The sequence below is a fragment of the Thunnus maccoyii genome, chromosome 16 (genome assembly GCF_910596095.1).
Source record: "Thunnus maccoyii chromosome 16, fThuMac1.1, whole genome shotgun sequence".
Lineage (NCBI taxonomy): Eukaryota > Metazoa > Chordata > Actinopteri > Scombriformes > Scombridae > Thunnus > Thunnus maccoyii.
In genome coordinates, this window is record NC_056548.1 from 6,189,297 (window position 1) to 6,216,724 (window position 27,428).

The 27,428-nt window shown below is 39.3% G+C and overlaps 1 protein-coding gene across 5 annotated transcripts in view; it reads left to right on the forward strand.

Annotated features, from left to right (window-relative positions):
* The first annotated feature begins 407 nt into the window (after positions 1-407).
* Positions 408-27,428, forward strand: part of loxl3b (lysyl oxidase-like 3b) — a 33,188-nt gene continuing 6,167 nt past the window's right edge. The window contains exons 1-10 of one of the 5 annotated variants that reach the window (XM_042388837.1): positions 408-648; positions 6,377-6,721; positions 8,290-8,453; positions 11,115-11,332; positions 15,237-15,302; positions 18,391-18,447; positions 19,506-19,713; positions 20,794-20,974; positions 26,109-26,263; positions 27,090-27,260. In XM_042388837.1, the coding sequence (XP_042244771.1) occupies positions 6,385-6,721; positions 8,290-8,453; positions 11,115-11,332; positions 15,237-15,302; positions 18,391-18,447; positions 19,506-19,713; positions 20,794-20,974; positions 26,109-26,263; positions 27,090-27,260 (1,557 nt within the window). In that variant the 5' untranslated portion in view covers positions 408-648; positions 6,377-6,384. Of the gene's footprint in view, positions 649-6,376; positions 6,722-8,289; positions 8,454-11,114; positions 11,333-15,236; positions 15,303-18,390; positions 18,448-19,505; positions 19,714-20,793; positions 20,975-23,198; positions 23,431-26,108; positions 26,264-26,745; positions 27,261-27,428 lie in introns of those variants that run through there. The other 4 variants (XM_042388833.1, XM_042388834.1, XM_042388835.1 and 1 more) reach the window with 4 other exon arrangements.

A 27,428-nucleotide genomic window follows, 5' to 3' on the forward strand; every position in this document is an offset into this window, starting at 1 on the left:
GACCCCACTTTGAGAACCACTGGTCTAGGGGATGAAATTAAATATATTTTCATTTATGTAAAGTCACTTAAAACTCAGTAGGGTCAGTTCTGAGCGTGGCTGAACTTAATTGCATGTCAATATGAGGATATTTAATCAAATTTACTCTCAAAATATTTTTACAGAAATCTTATTTGCATCTTTTTCGGTTGTAAATATTTTGTGGACACGTTGGACGCTTCGGCAGGCACGTAGTCTGCATGTAAAATGAATTGAAACTCACGTTTTTCGGTGTTATGCAAGAGGACAACCTGTAACAGATCCATCCATGAAAGAGTTAGTGTGTCTTTCCAGGGAATAAATCCAGCCCACTTCAGTCCTGCAGCCTCCTCCTCCTCCTCCTCCTCAGTGAGGCTGCACAGCTGGCAATTTACAGACTATAAGGCTTAAGGCTGAAAGGAGGAATTAGCTGCTGGGTGGACCACTGTCCCGCAAACTGGACCCTTGTTTGATGGAGGAGATGAATTAGCTCAAGCTGTGTGGAATATTTATTAATCTTTTGTCTTTAGAGGTTTAGTTTATGAACTTCTGGATAACTAAACCTTTAAAAAACACCTCCCCCTCTCTCCACTGGAACCGTTATAACCTCCTCATATTGGGAAATATAAGGTAAGACACACATTGTGTTAATAATTTGAGTTGTTATGGCCAGAAATGAAAAGAAATGCCAGGACGGATCGTTATTAAGCTGTAAAACTTAGATTTACAGAGTAATTTCGCTGTGGTTCAACATTAAAAGTTGCTAATTTGTATCAGGAAAGCAGCAAACTACAAATTTTTATAGTGTGAGTATTAAAAACACACACTACACATTACATTATATGTACACTTTGATAACTCTATAAGGCAGCGTTGTGCTGTAAAGCGGCTTTCAGACAGTCTCCATCTGCAGCAGTTTATTCAGACTGGTGAAACAGACTTTCACTTTTTGGATCCTGGATATCGTAGATTTTAAAAAATGTGAAGAATGTTGCAACATTTAACAGAAACCAGATAGAGTCTTGGAAAAAGAGTATAGACTGTTTTCAAAAGGAATCCCTGTTGCCATAACTGCGGTGGTGGAAAATTCATTCACTTCTGTACCTGAGCACAGTTTGGAGGTACTTCAGTGTTTCCATCTGATGCTACTCCGCTACATTTTAGAAGGAAATATTGTACTTTTTTACTCCTCTATATTTATTTTACATCTATAGTTACTTTTCAGATCAAGATTCTACATTGAAAATATGATAAACTTATAAAATAAAAGGTGTTGTTAAAGATTAAACCAGTGGTTCCTCAGATTTTTTGGCTTATGACAACAAAAAGCAGCGTCTAGTTGGGGTTCCTTATCACATTTCAGATGTCTATGAGTTGTTTCACCACAGAGTCATTTCCCCTCCAGACTTCTGAAACGGTCTCATTGTAATAGCAGTCTGAAGTGGTCAAATGATCAAATATTTCACAAAAAAGAAGAAAGTTCAGGTGTGAATATATCTGTATGTGTATGTAACTACCTCATTAATTCTCTCACGACCCTTCAGACTCATCTTGTGTTCCCATGAGGGGGCCCGACCCCTAGGTTGGAAACCTAAATTATCTAACCGTATGTTAAGTTGTTGGGTAACCTGCTTCAACAGTAAAATGTTGCTTATGTGTTGATGCATCAGTATTAATAATATATTACTATAACACACAGGGGCCATATTTTAACAGAATGTGTACTTTTACTTTTGATACTTTTTGCTGTATTTATGTACTTTTACTTCAGCTGGATTTTGGATGCAGGACTTTTACTTTTAATGGAGTATTTTAAATTGTTGGTAATTTAGCTGAAGTAAAGGATCTGAATACTCAGAAGATCCATCAATATTTGTTAAATTGGTACCACTTACTAATAAGACATCATTCATAAATGTTGTAACTACTTTTATGAATGAATGAAGAAATCATTTACTACAGTTTTATGGATCTGTTATAAACTATTAATAAGAACAACGTTTGGGTTGCCAGGTTGTGAAAAATCTATTTTCTCTTTGGTAATAATGCAGTTATGAATAAAGTCATCAGGCCTGCAGTTATAAATGTTAATAACTTGTTCATAAAGGGATTTTGGTCCAGATACTTGCAGTTCTTTTCCAGGTGATAAGCAGTAAATCGGCCCAATAAAAATAAAATTAAATAAAAGGGTAACAACGCAAAGAAAGTATTTGCTGGACCAGGATAAACACCAGCTAATGGGACAACCTGGCAACCCTAAAGTTGTTCTTATTCATAGCCTATAAAGGGTGCTTTATTAGAAAGTGGAGGTGTTAAAATTCTCTGTTTAGAGTGAAAAACATTCCATCAGTGAGTTTAGGTTTGAGATTTGCATCGAGACCCTGAAATCCAAGAAACCCAAACTCCTCTTTCTAGGAAAGATTTGACCACCACGTGTTGTTCTTTTTTTTTTCCTCCTGATCTTAAAGAAGTATCACATCTGAAAGCTGTTGCATCCCTCAATGTTCGTTTTTAATTCAGTGTCCTCCATCATGATGTGGCTCATGTTGACTGCTTTAGGTATAAAGTTTCACAAAGTTCCTCTGAGGTCAACAACATGCTGGAACAAGGCAGGAAAATCTTTTCTGTTGCCTTGGGACAAAGAAGGTACAGACCTCTGGTAGTGATTAGTAAACAGATTCAGAGGTGTGTGTGTTTGTGTGTGTGTGTGTGTGTGTTTGTGTGTGTTTCTGTGTGTGTGTGGTGGGAATGTGAGCTCTCAGTGACTCAGGATGAGACTTTGTGGGGACTAAAGTGTTGGAACAGTTCTGTATGTCGAGCTGTTCCAGAGAAACTGCTGCCTGGTTGATTTGAGCCTTTCACAAGACCTGATCCATGAGCACATTGGTATGGAGAGTCGCTGCTTCTGTGAGGGGCGAGAGAGGAAGAGATAAATGTAAGAGAGAGAGAGAGAGAGAGAGAGAGAGAGAAAGGGGTTGTTGTGAATTAAGCGTTACATCAGTGTGGAAGTGTTGGCCTTTCGTCAAGATCAAATTTCAGCCCGTCAGTGTCACCAACTCCCTGATGTGATGAAGGTTTTCTTGTGATAAAAGCTACAAATCACCAGTTTTTAAAATGTGTGCTATTATTTTATATTCTCATTATTTCTGTAGATTGGTTCTTTATTTAAAGGTGCAGTGTGTTGAATTTAGTGGCATCTAGCAGAACGGACTTGGCAGAAATGGAGTATAATCTTCATAAATGTGTTTTAATTAGTGTTTATTTCACTTGAAAATAAGAATCAATGTGTTTTCGTTGCCTTAGAATGAGCCATTTATATCTACATAGGGAGCGAGTCCTCTTCCACGAAGCCCACCATGTTGCACCACCATGTTTCTGCAGTAGCCCTGAATGGACAAACCAAACACTGGCTCACACTGGTCCTTTAAAAGCCTATACCGACGCCAAATTCAATTTTGGTGTAATTTTTTTTATCATTTCTATCTTGTATAAAAACACTGTACTCACCAAAGTAATGCAGAGATGTGGGAACAAGGCAGCATCACTACTACCAAGTCATAGAAACATGAGTAGTCAGACAATCAGAGAAGTTTTTAATAAAACTAAAGTTAAATTTAGCCAGATTATCGAAACCACTTTATTTGTGGGTTAAACAGAAAGTGATCAGTTTGGGGTGGGAGTGGATTTGTCTACATCATGTGACCACAGTGTCCACATGCAGATTGATTGTTGCTGGTTAATTTTGTCACATTTCACTCTGTCCCTGTGGGCTTCTACTGTCATTAAAGACAGAAAAACACTCTTTTTTAAATTAAAGTATAACATAGAGCATATCTGAACACTTTAGCACCATGTGGCTTTAGTTCAGACTGGTCGTTCTGCTTTTAAAAGCCCCTGTTGACCGAAGCTTAGCATGAACGTGTGTCCCTCCATACACTGTGAAATTGGACCCAGACGATGCAGTCGGTCTCATACATGTTTTGGAAAGGGGGCCTTCAGTCTGTGGTCTCTGTACAAACACACCACACTACTGTATTTATGTCTCTGGGGGAACAACCCCCCTGCCCCCCCAACTCACTAAAAGCTTGACTCTTTAAGAAGAAGTGTAGCTCTCAAGTTATCAATAGCAGGTCTATGCAGCATTCAATACCTACCAGAGCTGTACAGGAAGGTTTAAGAGAGCAGAAGGAGCATTTTGTTTAGGGAAAAAGATGGCTTGTTGTGTCAAACATCTGAAATATGAATAAGGATTAACATTAAGTGTATGAACATTAGCACGCCAACACTGAAAAATACTGGAGACAGAAGAAGCAAAGTGCAGCTGCTTCTTTCATAACATTCATGTAACCTTTGTGATCGTGTGGTCATTGAGACCTGACACATTTTTAATGTGGCCTGTTATTCTTCTCCACATCAGACTTAACTAAACACTGAACAGATGGTTTGAATCAAAGTGCTGGAGCAACCCTACACTCTTACACCAAACCTACTTCCATATGCTTCAGCTCCTCTGTTAGTCCACTTGGTTTTAGCTGCAGCTATTAACAAAATGTATTGAGGGGAATTTTAGGATTCTTGTATAATGTGATGTAATGTTTTTATTCAAAGTGGGAAATTACCATCAGAGAATGGGATAAAAAATATTGTTGTGGCTGGTGGGATGGTGACATGTATGGACATAAATATGTGTTTGAACTGCTCAACTGGAATAATAGTATTACATAATTGTATTTAGCGAGAAAAAATGCTAAAATTCTCTGACTCTTGTTTCTTTAGTCTTCTATGATAGTAAACCAAGTATCTTTGGGTTGTGGACTGTTGGTCAGGACGAAACAAGACATTTCAGGTTGGGCTTTGAGAAACAGTGATCAATATTTTTGACCATTTTCTGACATAATTGACCAAACAACTAACTGATTAATTGAGAAAATAATCAACAGATTAATCGAGGATGAGAATAATTGTTAGTTGCAGCCATAATGTTGTGGTTGTTCTTTAAATTCTTAAAACTTACAAATATTATTATGTTACAGCACAATTCTTGTATTTAGATGCTGTCCTGTGCAAAGAACTAATTGTTGTAGCCATTTTTAAGCAAAAATGTTCTGGTTCCAGCTACTCACATGTAGGGATTTGATGTTTTTCTTTGTCATACATGATAGTAAACGGAATATCTTCGGGTTTCTGACTGTTGGTTGGTCAAAATAAGACATTTGAAGCTTAAACTGTGCAAAATATCATTAGCATTTTCACTATTTTCTGACATTTTATAGGCAAAAATGATTCATCAATGAATCAAGAGAATAACCATCACATTAATTGATAATGAAAATAATTGTTGCAGCCCTATTTGTGTCAAATAGGATAAATGGGCACCTCAATCATTCACATGCTCATGGTTCATGTTACGGTTCCATTTTGGCCCTTAAATCACATCAGATTGGGACTTAAACTAACCAAAGGGACGCCTGGGTCAAACACGGGGAAATTTGAGCCGACCAGAAGAGCAATTTGGGGTAATTTGGGCAATTGGCGGTTTATTTAGGGGGCAATCGGGTTGATCAGAGAGGCACTCGGGCCAATCATAGAGGCATTTTGACTAGAGTGACATTTGGAGGGCACTGTCTCCAACTAGACAAGAACTTGTGCTGCTCAAGTGCCCCTTTAGATAAGCACAAACTACAAAGATCTATAAGTACAAAATAGTGCTTAGGTCTGTCCCAAAAGGGAACCAACAGTGCTAGTTGAACATACATTTCAAAAAAGGGCACTCTGACACAAACAACAGGGGCCAACTTGCCCATCCTGTGCACAGAAACCATTTAGATGTAATCCATGTGTGAACCATCTGAAGGTTTACAGCACCAAAAAACTATCTTGTGTGCATGTGATACTACACCGGAAAACTACGTAATGGGATTTCTTTACAGATCTTTCAATCTGCCCTATTATCTTTTCAGTTGGTTGATGGTAGTTGATTTTCTGCTATAGTTCATGTTCTCACGAAGGTTTAGGAGTACATACAAGCCTGCTGCCTTTGTGTGTTGTGAGTATAAAAGTGTAATGGTTTTGCAAACTCCAGAAAGAGTTTCTGGTGCACGAAAGATAGTTTCTCATGCCCATGAGGTACTTTATGGTAAAAAAAAACAAAAACATTTTGCTCATGTCATTTAAGTGGCTCCATATCCTCTCGACTGTAATATATTCAGTTAATTATACGAAAGCTAGCTTCATGTTGATCCACCTGCGCTGTCTTCATAGAAAAGTTAGGTGTTCACCCAATATATTTAAACCACATGGACAGCAAGATGTCTCAATGTTGTGTTGACATTGTCTTTTCCTTTTTCTTTATGTGCAGCTGACGTAATGGAGAAGTCAAGACGCAGGCAGCAATTAGTCTTCAGCCTTCTGTTTGGGTTGTGGTTGCCTTGCTGTTTAACTCAGACAACACCGTCAAACACTGCCACGCCAACGCCTACACCATCCCCCTCCCCTCAGGCGCAAACAGAGCGGCTAAAGGTCAGACTGAGTGGATACCCCCGAAAACACAACGAGGGGCGCATAGAGCTTTTCTACAAGGGAGAGTGGGGAACCATCTGTGATGACGACTTCTCTATAAATAACGCCAACGTGCTCTGCCGCCAACTGGGCTTCGTCTCAGCCACAGGATGGACCCACAGTGCCAAATACGGCAAGGGCCAAGGTGAGAGTGACCTCCATGACTTCCTGAGGTTCAGTTTGTGGTTCAATACAGTTTGCTCTGCCACATGGAAGATGTTCAGAAAGATATTTGCACCTGTTTGATTGCACACACATAAGAGACAATCAGACATCTCAATTATGTTGCCAACTGCTGAAATGTGTGTCAAACCATATTACATAACAGTAATAACAGTCTAAACATTTGCAGCTGTAGCTTCCAATCCCCGTCTGTCCTGTGATCCAACTAGATTAAAACAAATTCTTGAGCAATCCATTATTTTGAACATTATTAGCCATGCTAGCAGCGTGGCTGTAGGAATGGCAATATGGGTCTCTCTCCTTTGGTCCAGACTGAAATATCTCAACAACTATAGGGTGGATTGGTTCATACATTATTTGCCCTCAGTAGGAATTGTAATAACTTTGGTGACCCCTTGACTTTTCCTATAGCGCCATCATCAAGTCAAACCTTTAGCTGTACTTTAGTGTATGACCAAATATGTGCAAAACTAATTACCATCAGCCTCAGCTGTACTTTGTGTTTAGTGCTAATTAGCAAATGGTAGCATACTAACATGCTAAACTATGATGGAGAACAGGACGAACATTACCTGCTAAACATCAGCATGTCAGCTTTGTCATTGTTATGACAAGTTAGCATGTAGCTCCGTCTCAAAGAGCTGCTAGCATAAGTCATAAGTGTACTGCCAAGCCACCTGAATTGCCTAAAACTGGAAAAGATCCTGCTAAAATTTAGTGAAATAAGACGCCTGCATGTTTATTAAAGCAGCTATAATTGACATTTTTCATAATAACAATGTACCATATGATAATGTGTGATATTAGAGGTGTTGCTTGTAGAAAGAATTATCAGCGACTCTGCAGCTCCCCTTGGCTTTACGGAGCTTTTTACAGAGTTTCAGCTCATTGTTTAGCTGTCCAGCTGCAACTTTACTGTTTTGGTTCACTCTCACAGCTCTCATAGCGTTGTTTTCAGCCACAGCAGACAGCTGTTTTCAGAGAGAAAGCTCTAAAAAGCCACTGTACACTACCTGCTCAGCACCAAACGGCAAACAGACACAGTTAGCTGTAGACTAGCTGGTGAACATAGTGGAGCATTTAGCAGCTAAACAGCCAGATATTTCCCTCAGGAGTTGGTAGAGAGCAAAAACAGAGCTAAAAGAGAGTAAATATTGGACTTAAATTCACCAGATGGACAGAAACATGACTCCAAATGAATGATAATGTTGTTCCATAACTGCTGGATGTTTAAACTTAAAAAGATGATGATATGTAAGCATGTGCTCACCACTTATTTTTGTTGCCCACAAGTGGCCAAAAAATCTGTAAATTTAGGTTTAAAAATAAGTTTTAGAGCAACTACATTCACGCTAAACACCTAGATGAATCTGTTATTCAGGTTCGTGTTACACAATAAGTACAACTAAGCTTCCATAAGTCCTCAGAGCTCCAGTGAAATAAGCAACCAAGTGTTACTTCCTGGCCTGGACCGGCTGGTTTCTGAAGACAGTTTGCTGGAGCCACACTGACTGTCTGCCACCTTTGCAGGGAAAATCTGGCTGGACAACGTGCTGTGTAACGGAGCTGAGAAGAGCATTGAATTCTGCAAGTCTCGCGGCTGGGGCAACAGTGACTGCACTCATGACGAAGACGCCGGAGTCGTGTGCAAAGACGAGAGGATTCCAGGCTTTGTGGACCCAAATGTTATTGATGTAAGTTATCAAAAACACATTTGGAGAGATTTTATAATTTTGTTGCAGTAAAAATGTTGTTCAGAGTTCGTTAAGAAGCTGTTATAAACCAATAAACGCTGCTTTTGTGTTAACAGGTCTACCGCTCCACAGCCTAAAGACTCTATAAGATTTAACCCACATGGGAGACATTTAACGCCCCTATGAAACTCCACCTGTAGCTGCCGTACACATGGTGCAGATTAGCTCAGCTCTATACCATGTGCCTGAACCTGTTAACACCAGCAGCCTCTCCAAATATGTTGTCCTGAGGTGATGGAGTTTATGGAGACGCTGCTCACTAAATCTTATAAAGAGCAGCATTAACTTCTTTGACCTTGGGGTCAAAAGAGTCGGGAACCTCCTTTGACCCCAAGGTCCCAGCTGGGGTTGTTACCTTGGGGTCAAATCTCTGGGCTGCCGGGACATTTTGTACTCGGAAACTGGACGAGTGATGTTGTCCTCTCCTTCAGCGGCTACGGTCAGTTAATATGGGCAAATCTTAAAGGGACAGTTCACCTAAAAGCATAATAAATTCATTCAGATACTTACTGTGTGTTGCTCTGGCTTCAGGAGCATTTGCTCAAGCATGAAAAAATGTACATTTGACCTTAACAACAGCATCTGTTCCTACATGTTTTTGACTATAATCCTCAGACCTTGCTGTCAAATATACTCTGTGGACATAAATAGCTAATGGGATCTTCCTTTGTCAATTTCTCTGTAGACTTTTTCACTGACATTTTTAAATGTCATTTTTTAGTGCACTAACCTTAGCACACAAAAAACAAAGAATCTGAAAGAATACATTTGACCCAAGATAGGAGGAAAAAATGTTACTCAGTACATTTAACTGCACTGTAATGTAAACCAAGAGAAAAGAAACTTTGTTTGTTGTATTATCTTTTTAGTTGGTTGATGGTAGTTGATTTTCTGCTGTATTTCACGTTCTCATGAAGGTTTAGGAGTACATACATGTCTGCTGCCCTTTAGTCTCGCAATACCGGACACCAAAGATCTTCGCCTACCAAACTCTGGGGATTTCTAACTGCATGGTAGCTGCTTGAACGATGGCGAGAATAGCCGCATACAAACTTTTGCCCCTTATATTTTGTCAAGGACACGCCTTACTGGAAATGATGCTCTCCTGCTCCTCCGTAGTGAACTGCATGTCACCGCCCTAATATGAAGAGCTGCCTTAAAGACTTTGCTTCTACAATGCAGGATTTTTTTTTTAATTCTCTGATTGTTTCCACCCAGTTTTAACAATGAAACCTGGGAGATTGTCCTCAGTCTCTATATATGAAGCATCTAGCTGCCCTTCTGTCCGATTAGAAAAGTGTAATGGTTTTGCAAACTCCAGAAAGAAGTTCTTGTGCACACGAGAGAAACTTTTTGGTGCACCAAAGGTAGTTTCTCATGTCCCAAGTTTTTGGTTATGTCACTTTAAAAGCTGGCTTTACATTGATCCACCTGGTCCAGGGTCTTCATAGAAACAAGTTCTCTGCCTGATGTAGCCCCTGATTTTCTGATTCTGATTGCACCACCTCCACCTCTGTCTTGATTATGAATATTGAGACTTGCTTTAGGTTGTGAGCTACTGAAAATAGCCCTAAATGTGAACGCTTGTGACTATTTAATAACAATATTATACAGGAGGACAGAATTATTATCCAGTCATACTATTTGTGCCCTTGAAGGAGGAGCCATTTAAATACCAGCACCTTCAGTTGAATTATTTTATTATTTTCTTCTTTTTGTATACTTTTTTGTATTCAGGTACTCTCAGGTGAGGGTCTAAAAAAGATTAAGTGTGCTCAGTAAACCTTCTCTGGACAAATAAAGGTTAATAACTGAAGGAAGATTTGACTGCTACTCTGAGAAAACACAGTTAGGAGGGATTCACAGTTTCCAGCTGGTCATCTTTTTTTCCAAGGTGAACAAGGTTAGACTGGGGACTCGTCTCCACACAGATGACTGGAAACAACTTGAATGATTCAATCGAGGTATCTTTGTTACATAGAAGGGTGTCACAAGAAAAAAAAAAGTTTCATAAGAGCAAGTGGGCGGACTTTCAATTGCACAGCTACTCCCTCTTTCTGCCTGCTGCTGCGAGTCAGACTCTGCCAAATGTGTTGTCCAGACTACAGCCAGTGTTTTTTTTCAAATAAACCACAGTGGAAGTGGCTCATTGCAAAGCAGGCAATCAGAGATAGTCACTTTTACTGCTTATAAGCTGTTAGTGAGAGGATTAGACCCTGAAATTACTCTCTGTAATAGCTATGACTCACTGTGTAGTCTGTTTATTTCACTAAATACACTTGTATATGTGAGTACTGATTGATCATTTTATGATTTTCAGATTACAAAATCCTCACTTCACTTCATCAAACATCAGAATGTACTATAAATGGATGTAACAGAAAGGTTTAAAAGAAAGAAATACAAAGATTTATACTCTCTGAGTATGTGTTGTGTGAAAATGTATGTTTCCAGACAATAAATGAAAGAAAATTCCCCACTGATGACACATTTCATACACCTAATCAATGACTTCCTCTCTCATGAACAGATAGATATCTAAATCTGGCATTATTTTAATAGAAAACAAACTGACATCCAGTCCTGATTCCCTCCCGCCAGGCTCACGTAGATGAGAACAAGGTGGAGGAGGTGCGGCTCCGGCCCGTGCTCGCCATGGCTAAAAAGAGGCTGCCCGTCACGGAGGGCGTGGTGGAGGTGAAATACAAGGACGGCTGGGCGCAGATCTGTGACGTTGGTTGGACGATCAAAAACACGCGTGTTGTCTGTGGCATGCTGGGATTCCCGCATGAGAGGAAAGTCAACAAGAACTTCTATAAGTAAGTGAATCTCACATCTTCAACCTGGCAAAAGATGATTCTGGTGTGGGTTCAGGTTACGGGTCTAAAATCAGTGTCATCTGCTGTTTAGGAGGCCAGATATCACCTTTAAAGGACAGGTTTACAATTTTTCATGTCTGTCTTAAAACAACAATCAGGTGTCCATATGAACAGTGAAAGAGGTTTTCCTCGCTGTAATCATTCCTCCTGTTCATACTGACTGTTAAAAGATCCTCTTCAAATGTGCTTTCAGTGTAAGTGATGGAGGCCAAAATCCACAGTGTGTCTACGCAGTCATTTTGTGCAAAAACAAAGTCTGAGTTAGTCATATCAAGCGGATATCTGACACATTTACAGTCTTTTTTAGCATCAAATTTCCTCTTTGTGTTTCCCTGTTGAGCTGCGGTGGAAGTATAGTAACAAAAAGAGGGACTTGGCACTGGAAAGACTGCTAATGCTAAAGATATCTGATTTGACTTATTTGTATGACTGAAGTTTCATATTAGCTTCAGATAAACTTTTAAATATGTTTTTGCACACAAGATGGACTGTGGATTTTGTCCCCCATCACTTACATTGTAAGTGCATGAAGATCCTCTTTAAGGATCTTATAATGGTCAGTATGAACAGGAGGAAAGATTACAGCAAGAAAAACCTATTTCAATATTGATTTGGGCTCCTGACTGTTGTTTTAAGACACACTTGAAAAGACGTGAACCCGTCCTTTAAGTTTTGATTTACCACTTATTGTGTAAGAAGTTACACAACACCAAAACTGCACTTCAGAAAAAAGGTAAAAACTGAAAATGTATAAGCTTCGTAAAAGTAGAATTTATGGCGGAGCTGATGTATTGGACTGTATTACAAGTGTTACTAATAAAGTGCATGGTGAATGTAGAATATGTCATTGCAATGTGCAGGATTCATCTTTTTCACATGTTAGAGGGTTGAAAGGATGATGGTTTTCCAGTCCCATCAGCTACAATTTTAAACTTTGATACAAAAAATGATACTTGATACCTCTTTCAATACCACAGCAAAAAAGAAAAAACGTCCAAAGCACACAAAATAGGATTTTAGGAAAAATTTTCTTTTTTTAAGTTAAATTTGCCATGGCTAGAGTTAGCACCATGAGACCCACCAGTCATATGGTGGTTTGTTGCTGGAGAGAATGCTGTAACAGCCACTGGTTGAGGACCAGTTGATTTTCTTCCCCTTTGTTTCATCTGTGCAGTGTTTGGTTGACTATCTGATTGTAGATCTGTTGGTTTTTTATCGATATCGAAGTATCGATACTTCTGACAATCTTATGGTGGCCATAATTTTGTCATTATGTCAGGTTGGGATGTTTGCTGCAGACTGTTTGACATTCCCGTGGTTTTAGTCTGGAAAGCAAACTTTAACCAAAAGCACCACAAGCAGACACAGCTGCACAACACCACATCTGCTGCCTACTGTGCATATGACAGGGAATGTGTGTAGACTTTCTCTACGGTCTGCCAGAGAGCTGCAGCTCTTCAACAAAGCCGACATGAAGGAAGTCGCAGCCTCTAATTGTTTTGTTCTGCTTCTTATTTCTTCCTCTGAGGATGTGTTTGTTTTTCTTTTGGATAGACAGAAAAGCCGCATTTTTTTTTTTTTTTTATGTTCCCGTCCGGGTCATACACTGTATTTCATGCTCTCAGTCTCTGTTCATTACTTCACAGAGGAAGTTGGAGAGTGATTAGTAACTGCCTGCAGAGATGTAAAAGTATGAAGCAATGAGTGTCTTGTCCCATGTGTTTACACATCTGCAAGGGCTTTGTTTGGTGCAGCGTTTTGACATCTGCATCCAAATTGTGTGTATAAACAGGATATAAATTATCAAGAGGTTATTGGCTGTACAGATGTCAACCATCATTTAGTGGTTTCTTGAGTTTAATGTCTTTATAAAGTTAGAGGGGTAACAATAACAGATTTTATTGGATAATTTGATAGAATGAAAAAGATTAATTATCCAATTACAGCACTTAAGACTTATTCACAGTGTTTTCTTTACAACTTCTAATTGTAGACTCTAGATTGAACAGATATTAGTGGACACTGGAGCCTGCTGTGGTATGTGAGGACAGGGATTTCTTTGGTGGCCTCTCAGACCTCCAGTTTCTTTTCTCAGTTTGTCCCACCAGTATGACTGCACACATTCCTGGGTACGCTCCAGTCGAAGGCGTTTTATTCATCCCTGCAGATGGTTCACAGTAGTATGAGGGGAAATGTGTGTTTTCTCTCAGGCGTGTGTGAAGGCTGAGGCTCCGGGGAACGCTCCAGGGTCAGGGGAAAGGAGGGATGAGGGGGGGGTCGGTTGGTCACATAATGCACAGATAACAACGACTGGACCGAAGCCAAACTGCATAGAGCAGCAGTCAAATCATTCTGTGTTGTCAAGCACCCCCTCGGTCCTTTTTTTGGTCTTTACAGTTATACTTGAAGATGGACAGTAAAAAATCTGCTTTTCCCCTTAATAACTCAATCCAGCTTTTTACTCCAACAAATATTTAGTCATAAAGGCTTCTTGGGTTCTTGAACTGAACTTGCCAATTGCTGATTTTTTGTGATGATATCCGTTGTGTTCAACTTTGACCATTTTCATGCCAAAAAAACCAAACAAACTAAGTCTTGGCTCCATTAAAATGTTATACTTGTCATGATGGACCAGAATTTACACCGACTTGGGACGCATTAACCCAGGTTGTTGTAATTAAACCAGCAATTATTTCAGGAGTATTTCAGGACTTTAATTCAGTTTGACAAAGTCAAAATAAATATGACACAACTTTTCTTTGTCTGGTATGAGCTTCACCCTTTTATCTTTTATGTGTTTTGGTGTATCCACTGTCATCCCAATGTGTGATAGTATATATTAGATTATCAAAAGAGTCTGTGCAAAAGAGTGTCTATAGTCTGATATTCATTGTTTCTCCTTGTCTGTGTTAGACTCTTTGAAATCTTTGTCAAATGACATATTTCATGATTGTTACAATGAAACTCTTGTATTGTTGTGGTTGACTAAAAGCCTCAGGCTTACTGACTTTCATGTTTCAGATCAAACTGAAGAATTTCAGGATTTTCTGTTGGTTTAGTACATTTACAGCCCCTTCAGAGCCGGTTTGGATTTAGCAGCTAAAGAGCCAGATATTTCCCTCAGGAGTTGGTAGAGAGCAAAAACAGAGCAAAAAGAGAGTGAATATTGGACTTACATTCACCATGTGGACAGAAACACAACTCATTATGAATCATAATAACTCCTTATAGCAACTCCTGGATGTGGAAATAATCAACTGGTTGCAAAACAAGTTCAACATATCAACTTAAAAAGATGAGGCACGATGTGTCAGTGTTGTCTTCACAACGTGTGTCCGCTGCCCCCAAGTGGCCAAAAAATGTCTTATTGCAGCTTTAAAGTAATTTAAAACAGTTTTAAAGAGAAATCTGACCGGTTTAAATCACTTCAAAGTCACAGCACAGTCACTGACTGGACTTCCATTGTATCCCCAGCCAGTAACAGATACTGTAGATACTGTATTGATAAGGAATTACAGCTGCTCAATGAGGCTCAAATGGCCACCACAGTGCTGAATGTTGGATAGTTGGAATAGCTGTGTAATTGTGTCTGTAAAATAATATACTGGAGACTTGTGGAATGTCAGAAATGTTATTCAGTGCTGACCCTTCAGTACCTGTGTGTGTGTGTGCATGTGTGTGTGTGTGTGTGTGTGTGTGTGTGTGTGTGTGTGTGTGTGTGTGTGTGTGTGTGTGTGCGCAGCCCGGAGACGGTGTGAGAATAGATACGCAGCCTGTTTACGTGTGTGTTTGCATGCAGTCTTTCTCCTGTATGTGATGGAATTTGGCTGTCTCACTGTTGCAGACGTCTGAAAAAGCGAGCGGCTGAGAAGGTCTCCAGGCCAAAGGTTAATGTTTCAGCCGGTGGAAGGTATACTGTCGCCGGGAAAACCCACCGTCCAACCCCCCACCCCCACCCCCACCCCCGTCTACACTCTGTTTACTGTGACAGTGGGTTTCCTGTTTCCTAGGGGTAGACAATAACCATTTAGATCCTGTTTCTAGCTAGTCGACCCCTTCCCTTCTCTTCTAATATCATATTACTATGATGTGCAGCATGTGAATGGGTTGTGTATTTTTATTTCATCTTGCTTAAACTTAAGGTTGCCTTGTGTGGAGGTTTAGTTTTCTATTTATTTCTGTCACATTTCTACTGACATGGCACAGATTGTAAAGACTTGGCACCTTATCAAAGGCATTATTTCTTAAACTTTTATATCTAATGAACAAAGCAGTACAGGATTTTTTCTCTGTGACTTTCTTTTGTTTTTCTCTTAACATAAAAAAAAAGTAATTGGGCTTTCATGATGTTCCTTTATAATGTGACAGATGTCATCAATCTGTGCTGTGTGAGTGAACAGGGCTTAGAGTTTCCACAGATGGAAACTGGAAATCTCATTCTCCCATTATGGCATGCTTTTTAGAGGAGGTCAGTAACTTTTCATGCTGGGTTCTTCAACTGAAATAGTCTCAAGCCTCAAGCCGGTGTCTTCCCCAAGTCCGCATGACAAGAGCCAACCTGCATCTGGTAGAATCTGCAAATACTTTAGCATTTGTTCTAGCTCAGAGCGCCAGGTGGACGGAGTTTGTCGTGTTGGATGATGAGAGAGGAAGTCAGCTTATCATGTGTTTTTGTGTTTTGACAGTGACACTATCTTTAAAGTATATGTTGGAAAATTCCACTCAAAAGGCACTTTGAGGAGATAAATATAAATTATTATCAATGACAATACATTTTCTTGGAGAATACTAAAGTTACCCGATGACTGTGGTGTGAGGTAACAGAAACACACAGTCCAGACACTAAATATTTGGACAGTTACACATTTACACATACTTCCAACATCAGTTACACATACTACATTGAAGTGTCAAGTCTCAGCTTTAATTTGAGTGGGTTTACGTCAATATTGAAAGAACTGTGTGTGAGATATAGCCATTTTAACACATAGTGCTCTATTTGCAAGGGTTCAAAAGTAGTTATATAACCCCTGCATATATTTATATTTTAAAAATCAATGGAGCAGTTAAATTGGTAACCAGGCAAAAATGAAAACATTGTACTAGAACAAATAAAATGCTAACTCAACACATTTTAGAGAATAAACTGAACCACTAACTGTCCAGTGTTTGTTTCAGTTAGTCATGCATGATAACTCTACCAGAATAACAAAACATTTGAGGTTTTTCACCGCTTGAGTGACTAAAATTCTTATTAAAGTTGAAGAACCCACTAACATATTCTGTACAGTGTGATTTATTGTGTGACCATGTAACATTGTGTTTTAAAGAATAAGTCTGGTGATACACTGTATTTTTCTCATTGTCAACAAATCCCATGAAAAGACCAAAACTAACAAGGAATTGAACCTTTTGTGCAGCCAAAGCCTGATATATCTTATTCCTCTGTGTCATAGAGCTCCATTGTTTTCCAAAAACTATTAAAAACCCATCAGTGAGCCACAATAATAATCCTTAATTACAATGAACATGGACACTGTGGTTAATTTTGAGTTGATCCCACATATGACATCTTGCTGCTGGAAATACTCACTAAAGGACCAAATGTGTATTAATCCGCAGCTGAAAATAGTCCCCCCAAAATACTCTATTCACTCCTGGTTGAGTAACATTAAATAAAAACTATGGTGACCAGCTGTTCAAAGAAATGATTGAATCTTTTTTAAAAACAAAATTTTATATTTGTGAGCTGTTCTTAAAGATTTAAACAGGATAGAGAAGTTAGAAGCACTGAGAGACAAACTAACAGATTGTTGGTTTTGGTTTTCTTTGGATTTGTTGACAGTAGCAAAGAATATAGATCACAAGCCTTATCCTTTAATAATTTACATGATTTACGTCCCATCTAAAAATTAAGCAATGCCGTACAATGTCAAACAAAATCAATGTGGTAACTTGAGGTTGACATTGACATAATGGTCGTACTACAATCAGACTAACATAGTTCGGACTAACAAACATATTAATGATCATGCTTTACATGTCGTACACTATGCGGCCAAAGGTATGTGGACACCCCTGGACAACACTGTACCCATATGTGATTGTTTAACATTTCATTCGTTCATGGGCATTAATCCGCTACTACAACAGCCTCCTGTCTTCTGGGAAGGCTTTCCAAATATTCGGAAACCCCATTCAACCACGAGAGCGTTAGTGAGGTCGGCCGCTGATGCTGGGCGATAAAGTCTGGCTCACAGTCAAGTTATTCCACACCAGACTGGGGAAAGTATTTCTTTATGGACCTGGCTTTGTGCACAGAGGTACTATTGCCATGAAGTTGGAAGCACACCAGTGTGTAAAATATCCATGTATGCTGTAGCATTAAGATTTCCCTTAATTAGAACCAAAGGCCCACTATATGAATCATGGTTTTGCACAAATACATGATTATTATTGCCTTAAGATTGTGTGTTTGTTGCTCTTGTTTGGATTTATACTGTTTAGGTTCAATTATGTTGGTGTTTAATAATCTTACATCCTTTGTGATGGTTGACTAAACCAGGGTAAAAGACTTTTAACCCATCTTACACTCCTAAAAACAAAAAAGTGTGTGTGTCCACATACTTTTGGCCATTTAGTGTATATGAGTCTGTGCTGATGAAACGTGTCAATCACTGTCTGTATTTTAAGTGATGTAATTCTTTGTTTTTTGTGTTTGTTTACATGCATTTTAGAAGGATGTGTCACTTTCAATAAATCTGTGTGTCTGAAGCAACTTTTGAACTTACTTTATACTAGTATACTTGGGATAATATATCGTGTTAACAGCTGTATTTAACAACCATGTTGAATGTGGCACATCCTTCTGAGCAAGTCTAACCACCGTTTGAAACATAATTATGCATCATGCAACCTTTTATTACTGATGATTTTTCCACGTTGTAACCTAGTTTTTCTCTCCTAACTGTTCAGTCTAACCCGTGTTTACCTTGCAGGCAGACATCCAAAGCTAAAGCTAACTCTAAGTCTAAACAGAGCAGCCCTGGCAAAAGGTAATCTGAGGATAAACAAGTCAGTGGGTAAATTCAAGCTGTCTGAAAAGACCCACACACATGCTGCATCCACAACAACATTTGAACCGATAAGAAAAAAATGTTGGATGTCCCAAAAAATACAAAAAGCTACTTCTCTAAGCTATCCAACAAAACTTGTTTAAATATTTAGTTGAAGTAATGTATTTAACAGTAAACAGTCTTTAAAACACTGTATGTTTGTGCCTGTACTATACAAAGTATTCCAAGTATTTTTGTTTACAAAAAGCCATTTGTTGTAGAACAGTTAAAGCTCTACACTTTGGGAAATACTTTTTTTTTGCCAAAAGCTGGATGAGAAGATCACACTCATGTCTGCACAGTTAAAATGTAGCTGGAGTTTGAGACCAGTTAGCTTAGCATAGAGTGAAAAGAAAGGTAAAAAGATCTCACTAATTAACATATTATATCTAATTTCCTTTAAGAGCAGCAGCAGCGTTGGCAGAGCGTATTTCCCAAAATGTGGGACTATCTCTTTAATAAATGGTTTGCCAACTTACTGTTAATTTCATTCAATATTTGATTTTTTCATTTATTGTTGCCGTCCAGGATCAAACTCGGGCCCCTAATTACTGTGAATTTGTCCTTTTGTCCAGAATGTTTTTGTAATTTTGAGACATATCTGTGAAAGTTTGTGTGAGCCCAAATGACACATACTGTATATTGTTACTATAACATGAGTTGATGGGTGTGTGTGTTGTAAACAACTGAAAATGAACTTTTGAATATTATATATACATATTCAGTTTTCCTTTGAAGATCAGGAGGTTTCATTTATTCATGTATTCATTAGTTTATTCATATATGTGGTCCAATGTGCTCATTTATTTAAAAAAAATCATGTTAATGTGTTAATTCTCAGCACATTTTTGGATCTTTAATTTTCACTGTATACTATAAATGTAACTAAGGTTTTCATTCAATAATTTGTTCATCCATTCATTCCTTCGTGTGGTCATTCACTGAAAAATGTCAGCTCGTTGGCAAGCCTTTACTGTCTCTGTCTCTCTTCCCCGCAGGTTGTATTTGGAGCGTCAGAAGAGCAACTTCCACATCCACTCTGTGGCGTGTACGGGCACAGAGATCCACCTGGCCGCCTGCCCGCTGGAGTTCAACAAGCCAAACAGCACGTCGTCCTGTGAGGGCGGCATGCCAGCCGTCGTCAGCTGCATGCCGGGGCCGCTCTTCATGCAAAATACCGCCTTCAAGAAAAAACTCAAAACTTCGGTAAAGTAGTTTTTAACTTTAGGGACTCTCAATGAGAAGCTGAAGTTAAACTTTTAGCAACAACAACCAAAAGTTAATTTTGCCTGCTCACTATTAATAGAATATTAGAATTTACCCCTCAGTCAATTATCTTTCTTACCACATGTGCGCAAGTCTAATTTTGTTTTCTTGTTTTGCTTAAAGGACCAGTGTGTAGGGTTTAGTGGCATCTAGCAGTGAGGTTGCAGATTGCAACCAACCGAATACCCTTCCCCTCCCCTTCCATGCATGTAGGAGAACCTACAGTTGCCACGAAACTCACAAGAAACATGAAAGACCCTCTCTAGAGCCAGTGTTTGGTTTGTCCGTTCTGGGCTACTGTAGAAACATGGCGGGCTCTGTGGAAGAGGACCCGCTTTCTATGTAGATATAAAGGGCTCATTCTAAGGTAACAAAAACACAACTATTCTTATTTTCAGGTGATTATACACTAATGAAAACATACTTACGAATATTATATTCCATTTCTGCCAAGTCTGTTCCTCTAGATGCCACTAAACTCTACACACTGGTCCTTTAAAGTCCCTTTACAACTAAAAAACCTTAAAAACTTAAACTTAATTAGTCTGAAAGTTCTTTCTTGACATGGAAAACAATACTTTGACTAAAAAACCTTAATCAAAGTCCACTTTCTACCTTTTTTTATGAGGTTTCGTACATCTCTCAGTCTTCCTCGGTGGAGTTTAAATCACGTGATCTCGTTTGTAATTTGGTATGAAATTCTGATCACATGATAGACTGTGAAACGTGGCTGAAAGCTCCAGAAAAAGCTGGTTAGTCGGCATTCAATTTCCAACATTTCAGTGTCCCATAATGATTAAAATGCGTTTTTTACTCTGACAAGTTTAGGAATGGACATAGTCTAAATTAAAGATCCTAAATTTCCCTCAAAACAAGATCTTTCGAATCTTGCTTTGATGGAAATATTGAAAGTTATCAGCCTATAATTGTCAGTCTGGCTCCCTGCCAGGCTGGAGTTCAGGACACCAACATGTCATCTGTGGATTAAAACGTCCCGTCATGTGTCTGTTTGTTGTTTAGAGCAACGTGAGACTGAAGGGAGGTGCCAGGCTGGGCGAGGGCCGGGTGGAGGTGCTGAAAGAAAACGAGTGGGGGACGGTTTGCGATGACCGCTGGAACCTGCTTTCAGCCAGTGTCGTCTGCAGGGAGCTCGGCTTCGGCAGCGCCAAGGAAGCTCACACAGGAGCCCGCATGGGTCAAGGTTAGGAATAAAATCATACAGTAATAAAAAATATGTTTGTGCCAGTCCAAAGAGAAGTTGAAAAGGTTGGTAATAATAATGATGAATTAAAAAAACAATAAGAGATGAAAAAAACATGTAATTAAAGGTCATTACATTCTGTGATACAAGCCATTCGGTATTAATTAAGAACCAAATTTAAATGCTGCTCTGGAGTTAGCCAGCATACTGCGAGTTGCTCAGGCTTTTTTAACATTTCATCTAAGAAGCAGATAACACAGTTTTTAATTTCTGTGGTTTAAGACATGCTGACACCGACCCACCATGCCTGATTGGTTGGTTGACTCGTCATTCAAAATGCATAACTTACATTTTGATTGAAGGTAAAGAACCATTTTCTTGACTGACAGGTTTGCCAAACAGATGGGTTTGAACCTTAACATCTCCAAAACTCAAGTGATGTGCATAAATTCGACACCACATGCACCAATCACTGTGAACAGTAACTCTCTTGATTATGTCGAGGAGTTTACATATTTGGGAAGTCTCCTCAGTAAGGACAATGCATGCTGCAAAGACATCAGCATAAGGCTCAGGAAAGCTTGCAGTGCATTTGCAAGCCTTCAAACCATCTGGAAATCAAAGCAGTACAGCTGAAAAGCCAAGATCTCACAGCAATGTTAAATCAATTCTGCTGTACAGCTCAGAATCCTGGCGAGTGGTCGAGAGTGACATGAAAAACGTCAATTTATTCTACAATGGATGTCTGCAGAAGATATGTTGCATCTTTTGCCAGAAAAGATCTCCAATGAGGACCTGCACACAAATGTGATGCTCATAATTAACCATCGGTGGATCCAATTGGCTCGGACATGTCCTCAGAATGGACCAGGCCCGCATTCCTAAAGTGGACTTGAGATGGACTCCACCTGGAAAGAGGAAACAATGGAGGCCAAAAACAACCTGGCAGAGAACCGTGACCTCGGAACTGAAAACGGCTAATCTAACTCGGGGCGAGGCGCAACACGCTGCACAGGATAGAACCAGATGGAAGCAGGTAACGAAGAGGATTAAGTAGGTAAATTTACACAGAAGCCAGTGAAAACGGTAAAAGGAAGTAGTCAACCCCCCCCCCCCTGTTAGAGAAGAGGCCAAAAAACTTCAGCAGCAGCCAAGATATTCAGCCTTAGTATAAATTGGCTCGTTTTGTGAAACGGCCTCATTATGTGCACCTGAAGAGGCAACACTCCATCCTGTCCAGTGGCCTAAAGGTTCCCCCTGCATTCATCTATCACTGATATTTTGCACATCAGCCAGTTAGTTGCTTTAATTGCTTAATGAATGATATCCATGTTTTATGACATATTTATTGACTGATTCTTGCAGTGTTTATCATATTTTTTTCCAGCTGTAGTAGAGACATCACTCTCTGCATTTCAATTTCCGAGCATCGACAAACGAGCCAAAAGATACCTCGACTGCCAAACGTAACACTCTGAATACAGCAGTTAATGAATCAAGAGAAATGAATGTGTTACTGTTAGAGAACAGAGCAGAGAGACAGTTGAATATTGAAGACCAAAGATTAACTAGTGACGGACAAATTGAACATGGCAAAAGTAAACTGAGTGTTAACACTCAATAACATGATACTTGATAACAATGTTGACTTTGTGATAGTAGTGTAGATCCTCTAGGCTCAAAATTCATTTTTATCTGATTGTTGTTCAGGAAGAAAACCCTGCTTTGCATTAAATCCTTCTAAACCCGTCATCTGAGGCAGGATGTCTTAATAACTTAATAGCTGCCTGTCTCATCTCTCATGTCATCTCTAACTCCCCCGCAGAACTGATAATCTGCCTTCAACAAGCTCACATTCCTGCACAGATTCCTCATTTAGAGCTTATTTTAATAAGTAAAGGAATGCTGTGCAGAAAGGAGGACAAGAAATAATAAAGGAAAGACATGAAAGACTGAACTTTGTCTGTAAACAGCATGTAACAGATAAACACCACAATAAACAAATACACATCTTCTGACCAAGTTACAACACTAATAGACAAATTTTTAGAGTTTTATTTATATCTATGAATATGAGAACTTTTTCACAAACGCAAATCACCCCCCACTACATTCCTGAAATTAATTATCCCATGCAGTTCCTCATTTAAGCAAACTGCCCTGAGATTCCACCAACGCAGAAACAAGCAGTCTTTTGAGAGACGCTTGGTGGGGGATGTCTGCGCTCGTGTGTGCACATTACGATTTCTACCGCAGAGGAAGTTTGCCGAGAAGTCTCATCACAAAATCTCTTTGAGGGAGCAGCATACCGGCTCTGTGCTCAGATGGATGTCAGACCACCACCTGGCTGCGTTAGGCCAAGAAACATTCCTAAACGTCACTGAAGTCGGAAACTAGCGCCGCTGAAGGAATTCCTTTCACAGAAATTTCATGAGACATCATCTCATGGTGCTACGGTACGACTTGCAGTGATGGGGTGAGATTTTAGAGGGGGGATGTAAAGCAGGGTGTCGCTGACAGAGAGCATGCATGCTCAGCAAGCAGGCCTCAGGATAAAAGGTGAGCTGGGTGAGAGGTACTGTATGTGTAGCTTAAAAGGTATACAAGATCTGAAACTTTAACACAAAAGCAACAAGAATCATACAAATATCACAGCTATGTTCTACAGTAGATATACTGTCAATCCTGGGCATGAAGATGTTTCTCTGTGTGTCTTTGGGAAGTCCTTTGTGGTATCAAAAGGACTTGTGGTGAAACTTTACCTGTAATATATTCATATAAATCAGTTTCTTTAATATAATAAAACATCATTCATCCAGTTCATTATAGCTTTCACATATTTTTTCAAGGGCAAAATAGTTAGCTTCACTGAAAAAATGTTGCAGTAACAAAAATATGTTTGGAATTAAGGGGCTGCTTTTTAATTTAGTATTGCAGGGGACTCACAAAAAATCATAACAGCTCAGGAGATGTCCTGAGTTAGTAGTGGTGGCCAAGCTCCAAAAACCCCATGAGGTTGCCTTCATTGGCAATATGACCAATATTCTGAGACCCCAGCTGTCATTGTTTTTCTTGAGTCTACCTGAGAGGATTTAGGAATCTGGTTCACCCTTACAGGTCTGGTGGACTTTATTATTACCAACGCAGATGATAATATCAACATTATATTTAAAGTTAAATGTCCCCAATTATGTGTTATTGTCTATTTGTGCATTGTTTTGTTTGTGCTGTGTAATGATCTTCAGTGTAAAAATTTTGTACAAATGTGAAAATGTAACTTTAATTGAGAAATCCAAAAATGCTGGATCCTACAATTCCCTATGTCTATGTTAAACATTGTCAAAGGTCCAAAACTTGAGGTGAAGATACTCCCTGAAAGTCAAAACCCAGGACGTCAACCTGCCCTGAACGCTCCATTTGCAATGTTACCTCTACTTCCTCCTCGTAATGACATTAGATTGCCCTCCACATTGTTGTCCACTCACATGTTTTGCATCAGATTTCAGCTACAACATGTACCGATGTATTTGAGAAGTTGACATTTTGAGTAAAGAACGAGAAAAAGAAAGAAAAAATCCTACTATTACTGTTTGTTTACATAGCAGAAGTCTGCTGATGGGCAGCTTCTGGAAGCTAACCAATCAGAACAGAGTGGGCTCATCAGGAGGGAGGCCTTAAAGAGCAAATATAAGATAAATAAGGAGTTTTTTGAACAGTATAGCATGCAAAGATATACCAGTAAACCCACAGAATATAAATATAGAGCTGGAAATGTACATAACATATCCCCTTTAAAAAAAATAGTCTTAAACCCAATCCAGATAACCTTGATGACATATTCAGGGTTTTTTTTTATTTCAAACTGTGTAAAGCTCCTCCACAGCAGCAAAAGCTGAATATTAGACAGTAAACTGAACTTCATAAGTAGAGTGCTCCTGTAAGTAGGGCAGGGTAATGGGTATGGTTAGTCACTGCAACCTAAACTGGCTAAAATAACAAAGAAAAGAACAACTTCCTCAACAGGAAATCCAAGGGAAAATATTGAACTGTTGATTACTGTGATCCATGGGGAGAGCAGTCCAGAATGGATTACCACTTAATCATTTTAACATGTCCCTTTGGTCAGCGAGGTGTGGGTGTTTTGGATACTTATGCACTTTCCTTGACCCAGATTTTTTTCAGACAGTTTTGTTAAGGTCCAAAAAGCAGAATTAAAACTCACCGGGATTGTTCTAATCTGATCCGAGCACCTCATTAAATGTGTTCAGGCTCATTAAATGCTGCATTAAATGAGCCCTATTACAACACACATTTTTATACAACCCTAACTTGTTTTTCAAAATATTTTTTTACATAACCTGGCTAATTTAACAAATAGCCATCTGCTAACAGTAGATTCTGGGTTTCCACATATCAACCAACAAAATGTGTGACTGCTGATGGCTGAAAGTTATTTTTTTAGAAGCAACAACTGTATCTTTTGCTAAAAACGAATTGAAGGAAAAATTAGTACAGGCCTGAATGCTTGACCCCTACAGTGAGGAGATCTGGTGGCTCTGTTATGCTGTGGGGGGCATTTTGCTGGCATGGTTTGGGTCCACTTGTCCCCTTAAAGGGAAGGGTTACTGCAAATCAATACAAAGCTGATCTGGGTGATCACCTCTATCCCCATTATCCTTGCCCCCATACATAGGGCACGAGGGGTCACTGAATGGTTTAATGATGTGAATCACACTGTGGCCCTCACAGTCACCAGATCTCAACCCAATTGAACAACTATGGGAGATTTTGGACTGACGTGCTCTCCACCATCATCAAAACACCAAATGAGGGAATATCTTTTGGAAGAATGGTGTTCATCCCTCCAGTAGAGTTCACTGAAGCTGTTCTGGTGTCACGTGGTGGCCCAACACCCTACTGAGACACTTTATGTTGGTTTTTCCTTTAATTTGTCACCCGTCTGTACACAGAAGTGGCTTGAACCTTCTTTTTTTGGCTCAAAACTATCATGTTGTCTTAGGTGTAATCATGCTACAGCTGACAGTGATTAAACCAAAGCGTTTCCATAAACAGCTCCACCGTCTCTAACCTCTAGGCTTCTGTCTTCTGTCTGTCTTTCATCCTGTCTGTTCAGGAATGGGTCCAATCTATATGAATGAGGTGAAGTGTCTCGGTACGGAGAAGTCAATCTGGAACTGTCCCTTTAAAAACATCACATCGGAGGACTGTCAACACACGGAGGACGCTGCTGTCCGCTGCAACATTCCCTACATGGGGCTGGAGAACTCGGTCAGAGCTAAACCTCCTTATGAAAATGTTTTATTTTAGCTAAGAAATAATTGAGGTTAAATGGTTTATCCTAAAGTTATTGCATCAGCTAGTACATGAAATTAGATTCACATAATAAAAAATGAGCCTTATTATTCTACTGCTTTGATAAGTGTAGCATACTGTAGGAAAAAACCTGAAAAAGTGTTGTTTAATACTGTTTGTTGTATTATCGCTTGTGTATTCATTCAGTTCTTTGCTGCTCTAACAGTCTTCTCCGTTTGCACGAGGATGTGAGATTTAGAACTAACAATAACAGTAGTTTTTACAGAAATCTCACATCTTCACTCCAATATTTCTATTAATCAATTACCACTATAACCAATATTTCTTTTTCACTGGTGTCATGAAAACACAGTAACTGCATTTTGTCTTTTCCTTAGTGTGAAGTTTTATATGTGTATGTACTGAATTATTTTAAAATGTTTAGTTAGTTGAAAACAGCTCAGATCAAATTTTATTGTTTGAAAATAATTTATTTTGATATTTTCTGAGAAAAAACAACAGTTTTTGCAGATACGTTTTTCTTGACAACAGTGATTTCCCTTTAACACAGGTAGTTTCTGGTTGTACAGTTTGTATTTTACCAGATCATACTCATCCATGTCTCTGTAGTTGCACACAAAAGCCGGAATAAGTGGGATAAAAACTCCAGAAAATGTACACTCTGAACCTGTAAATAATTCAAGTTACATATGTTTAAACCTTAAACAAAAGTTTTTATCCTACCCGGCCTTTGTGTATCTACGCTCTGCTCTGTGGTTCCTAACCCCTCGGCCCCACACAGATCCGACTCACAGGGGGACGAACCCGCTACGAGGGCCGGTTGGAGGTGCTGAGCACAGACTCTAATGGGACGGAGAGCTGGGGTCTGATCTGTGGAGAGACCTGGACCACCAAGGAGGCCATGGTGGCCTGCAGGCAGATGGGCCTGGGCTATGCTAACCAGGCCGCGCAAGTAGGTTATTAACACCACTGAGGGCAACTTCCTGCAGCAGAGCAGAGCTTTAACCAGGTGGTTGTCCTTTGGTATATTACATATGCAAATATAATATACTGTCATTTACTCTCAGTGGCCTGATTCTTCTCTAAACAATCTCATTCCTATCATTTCATTTTAGTCATT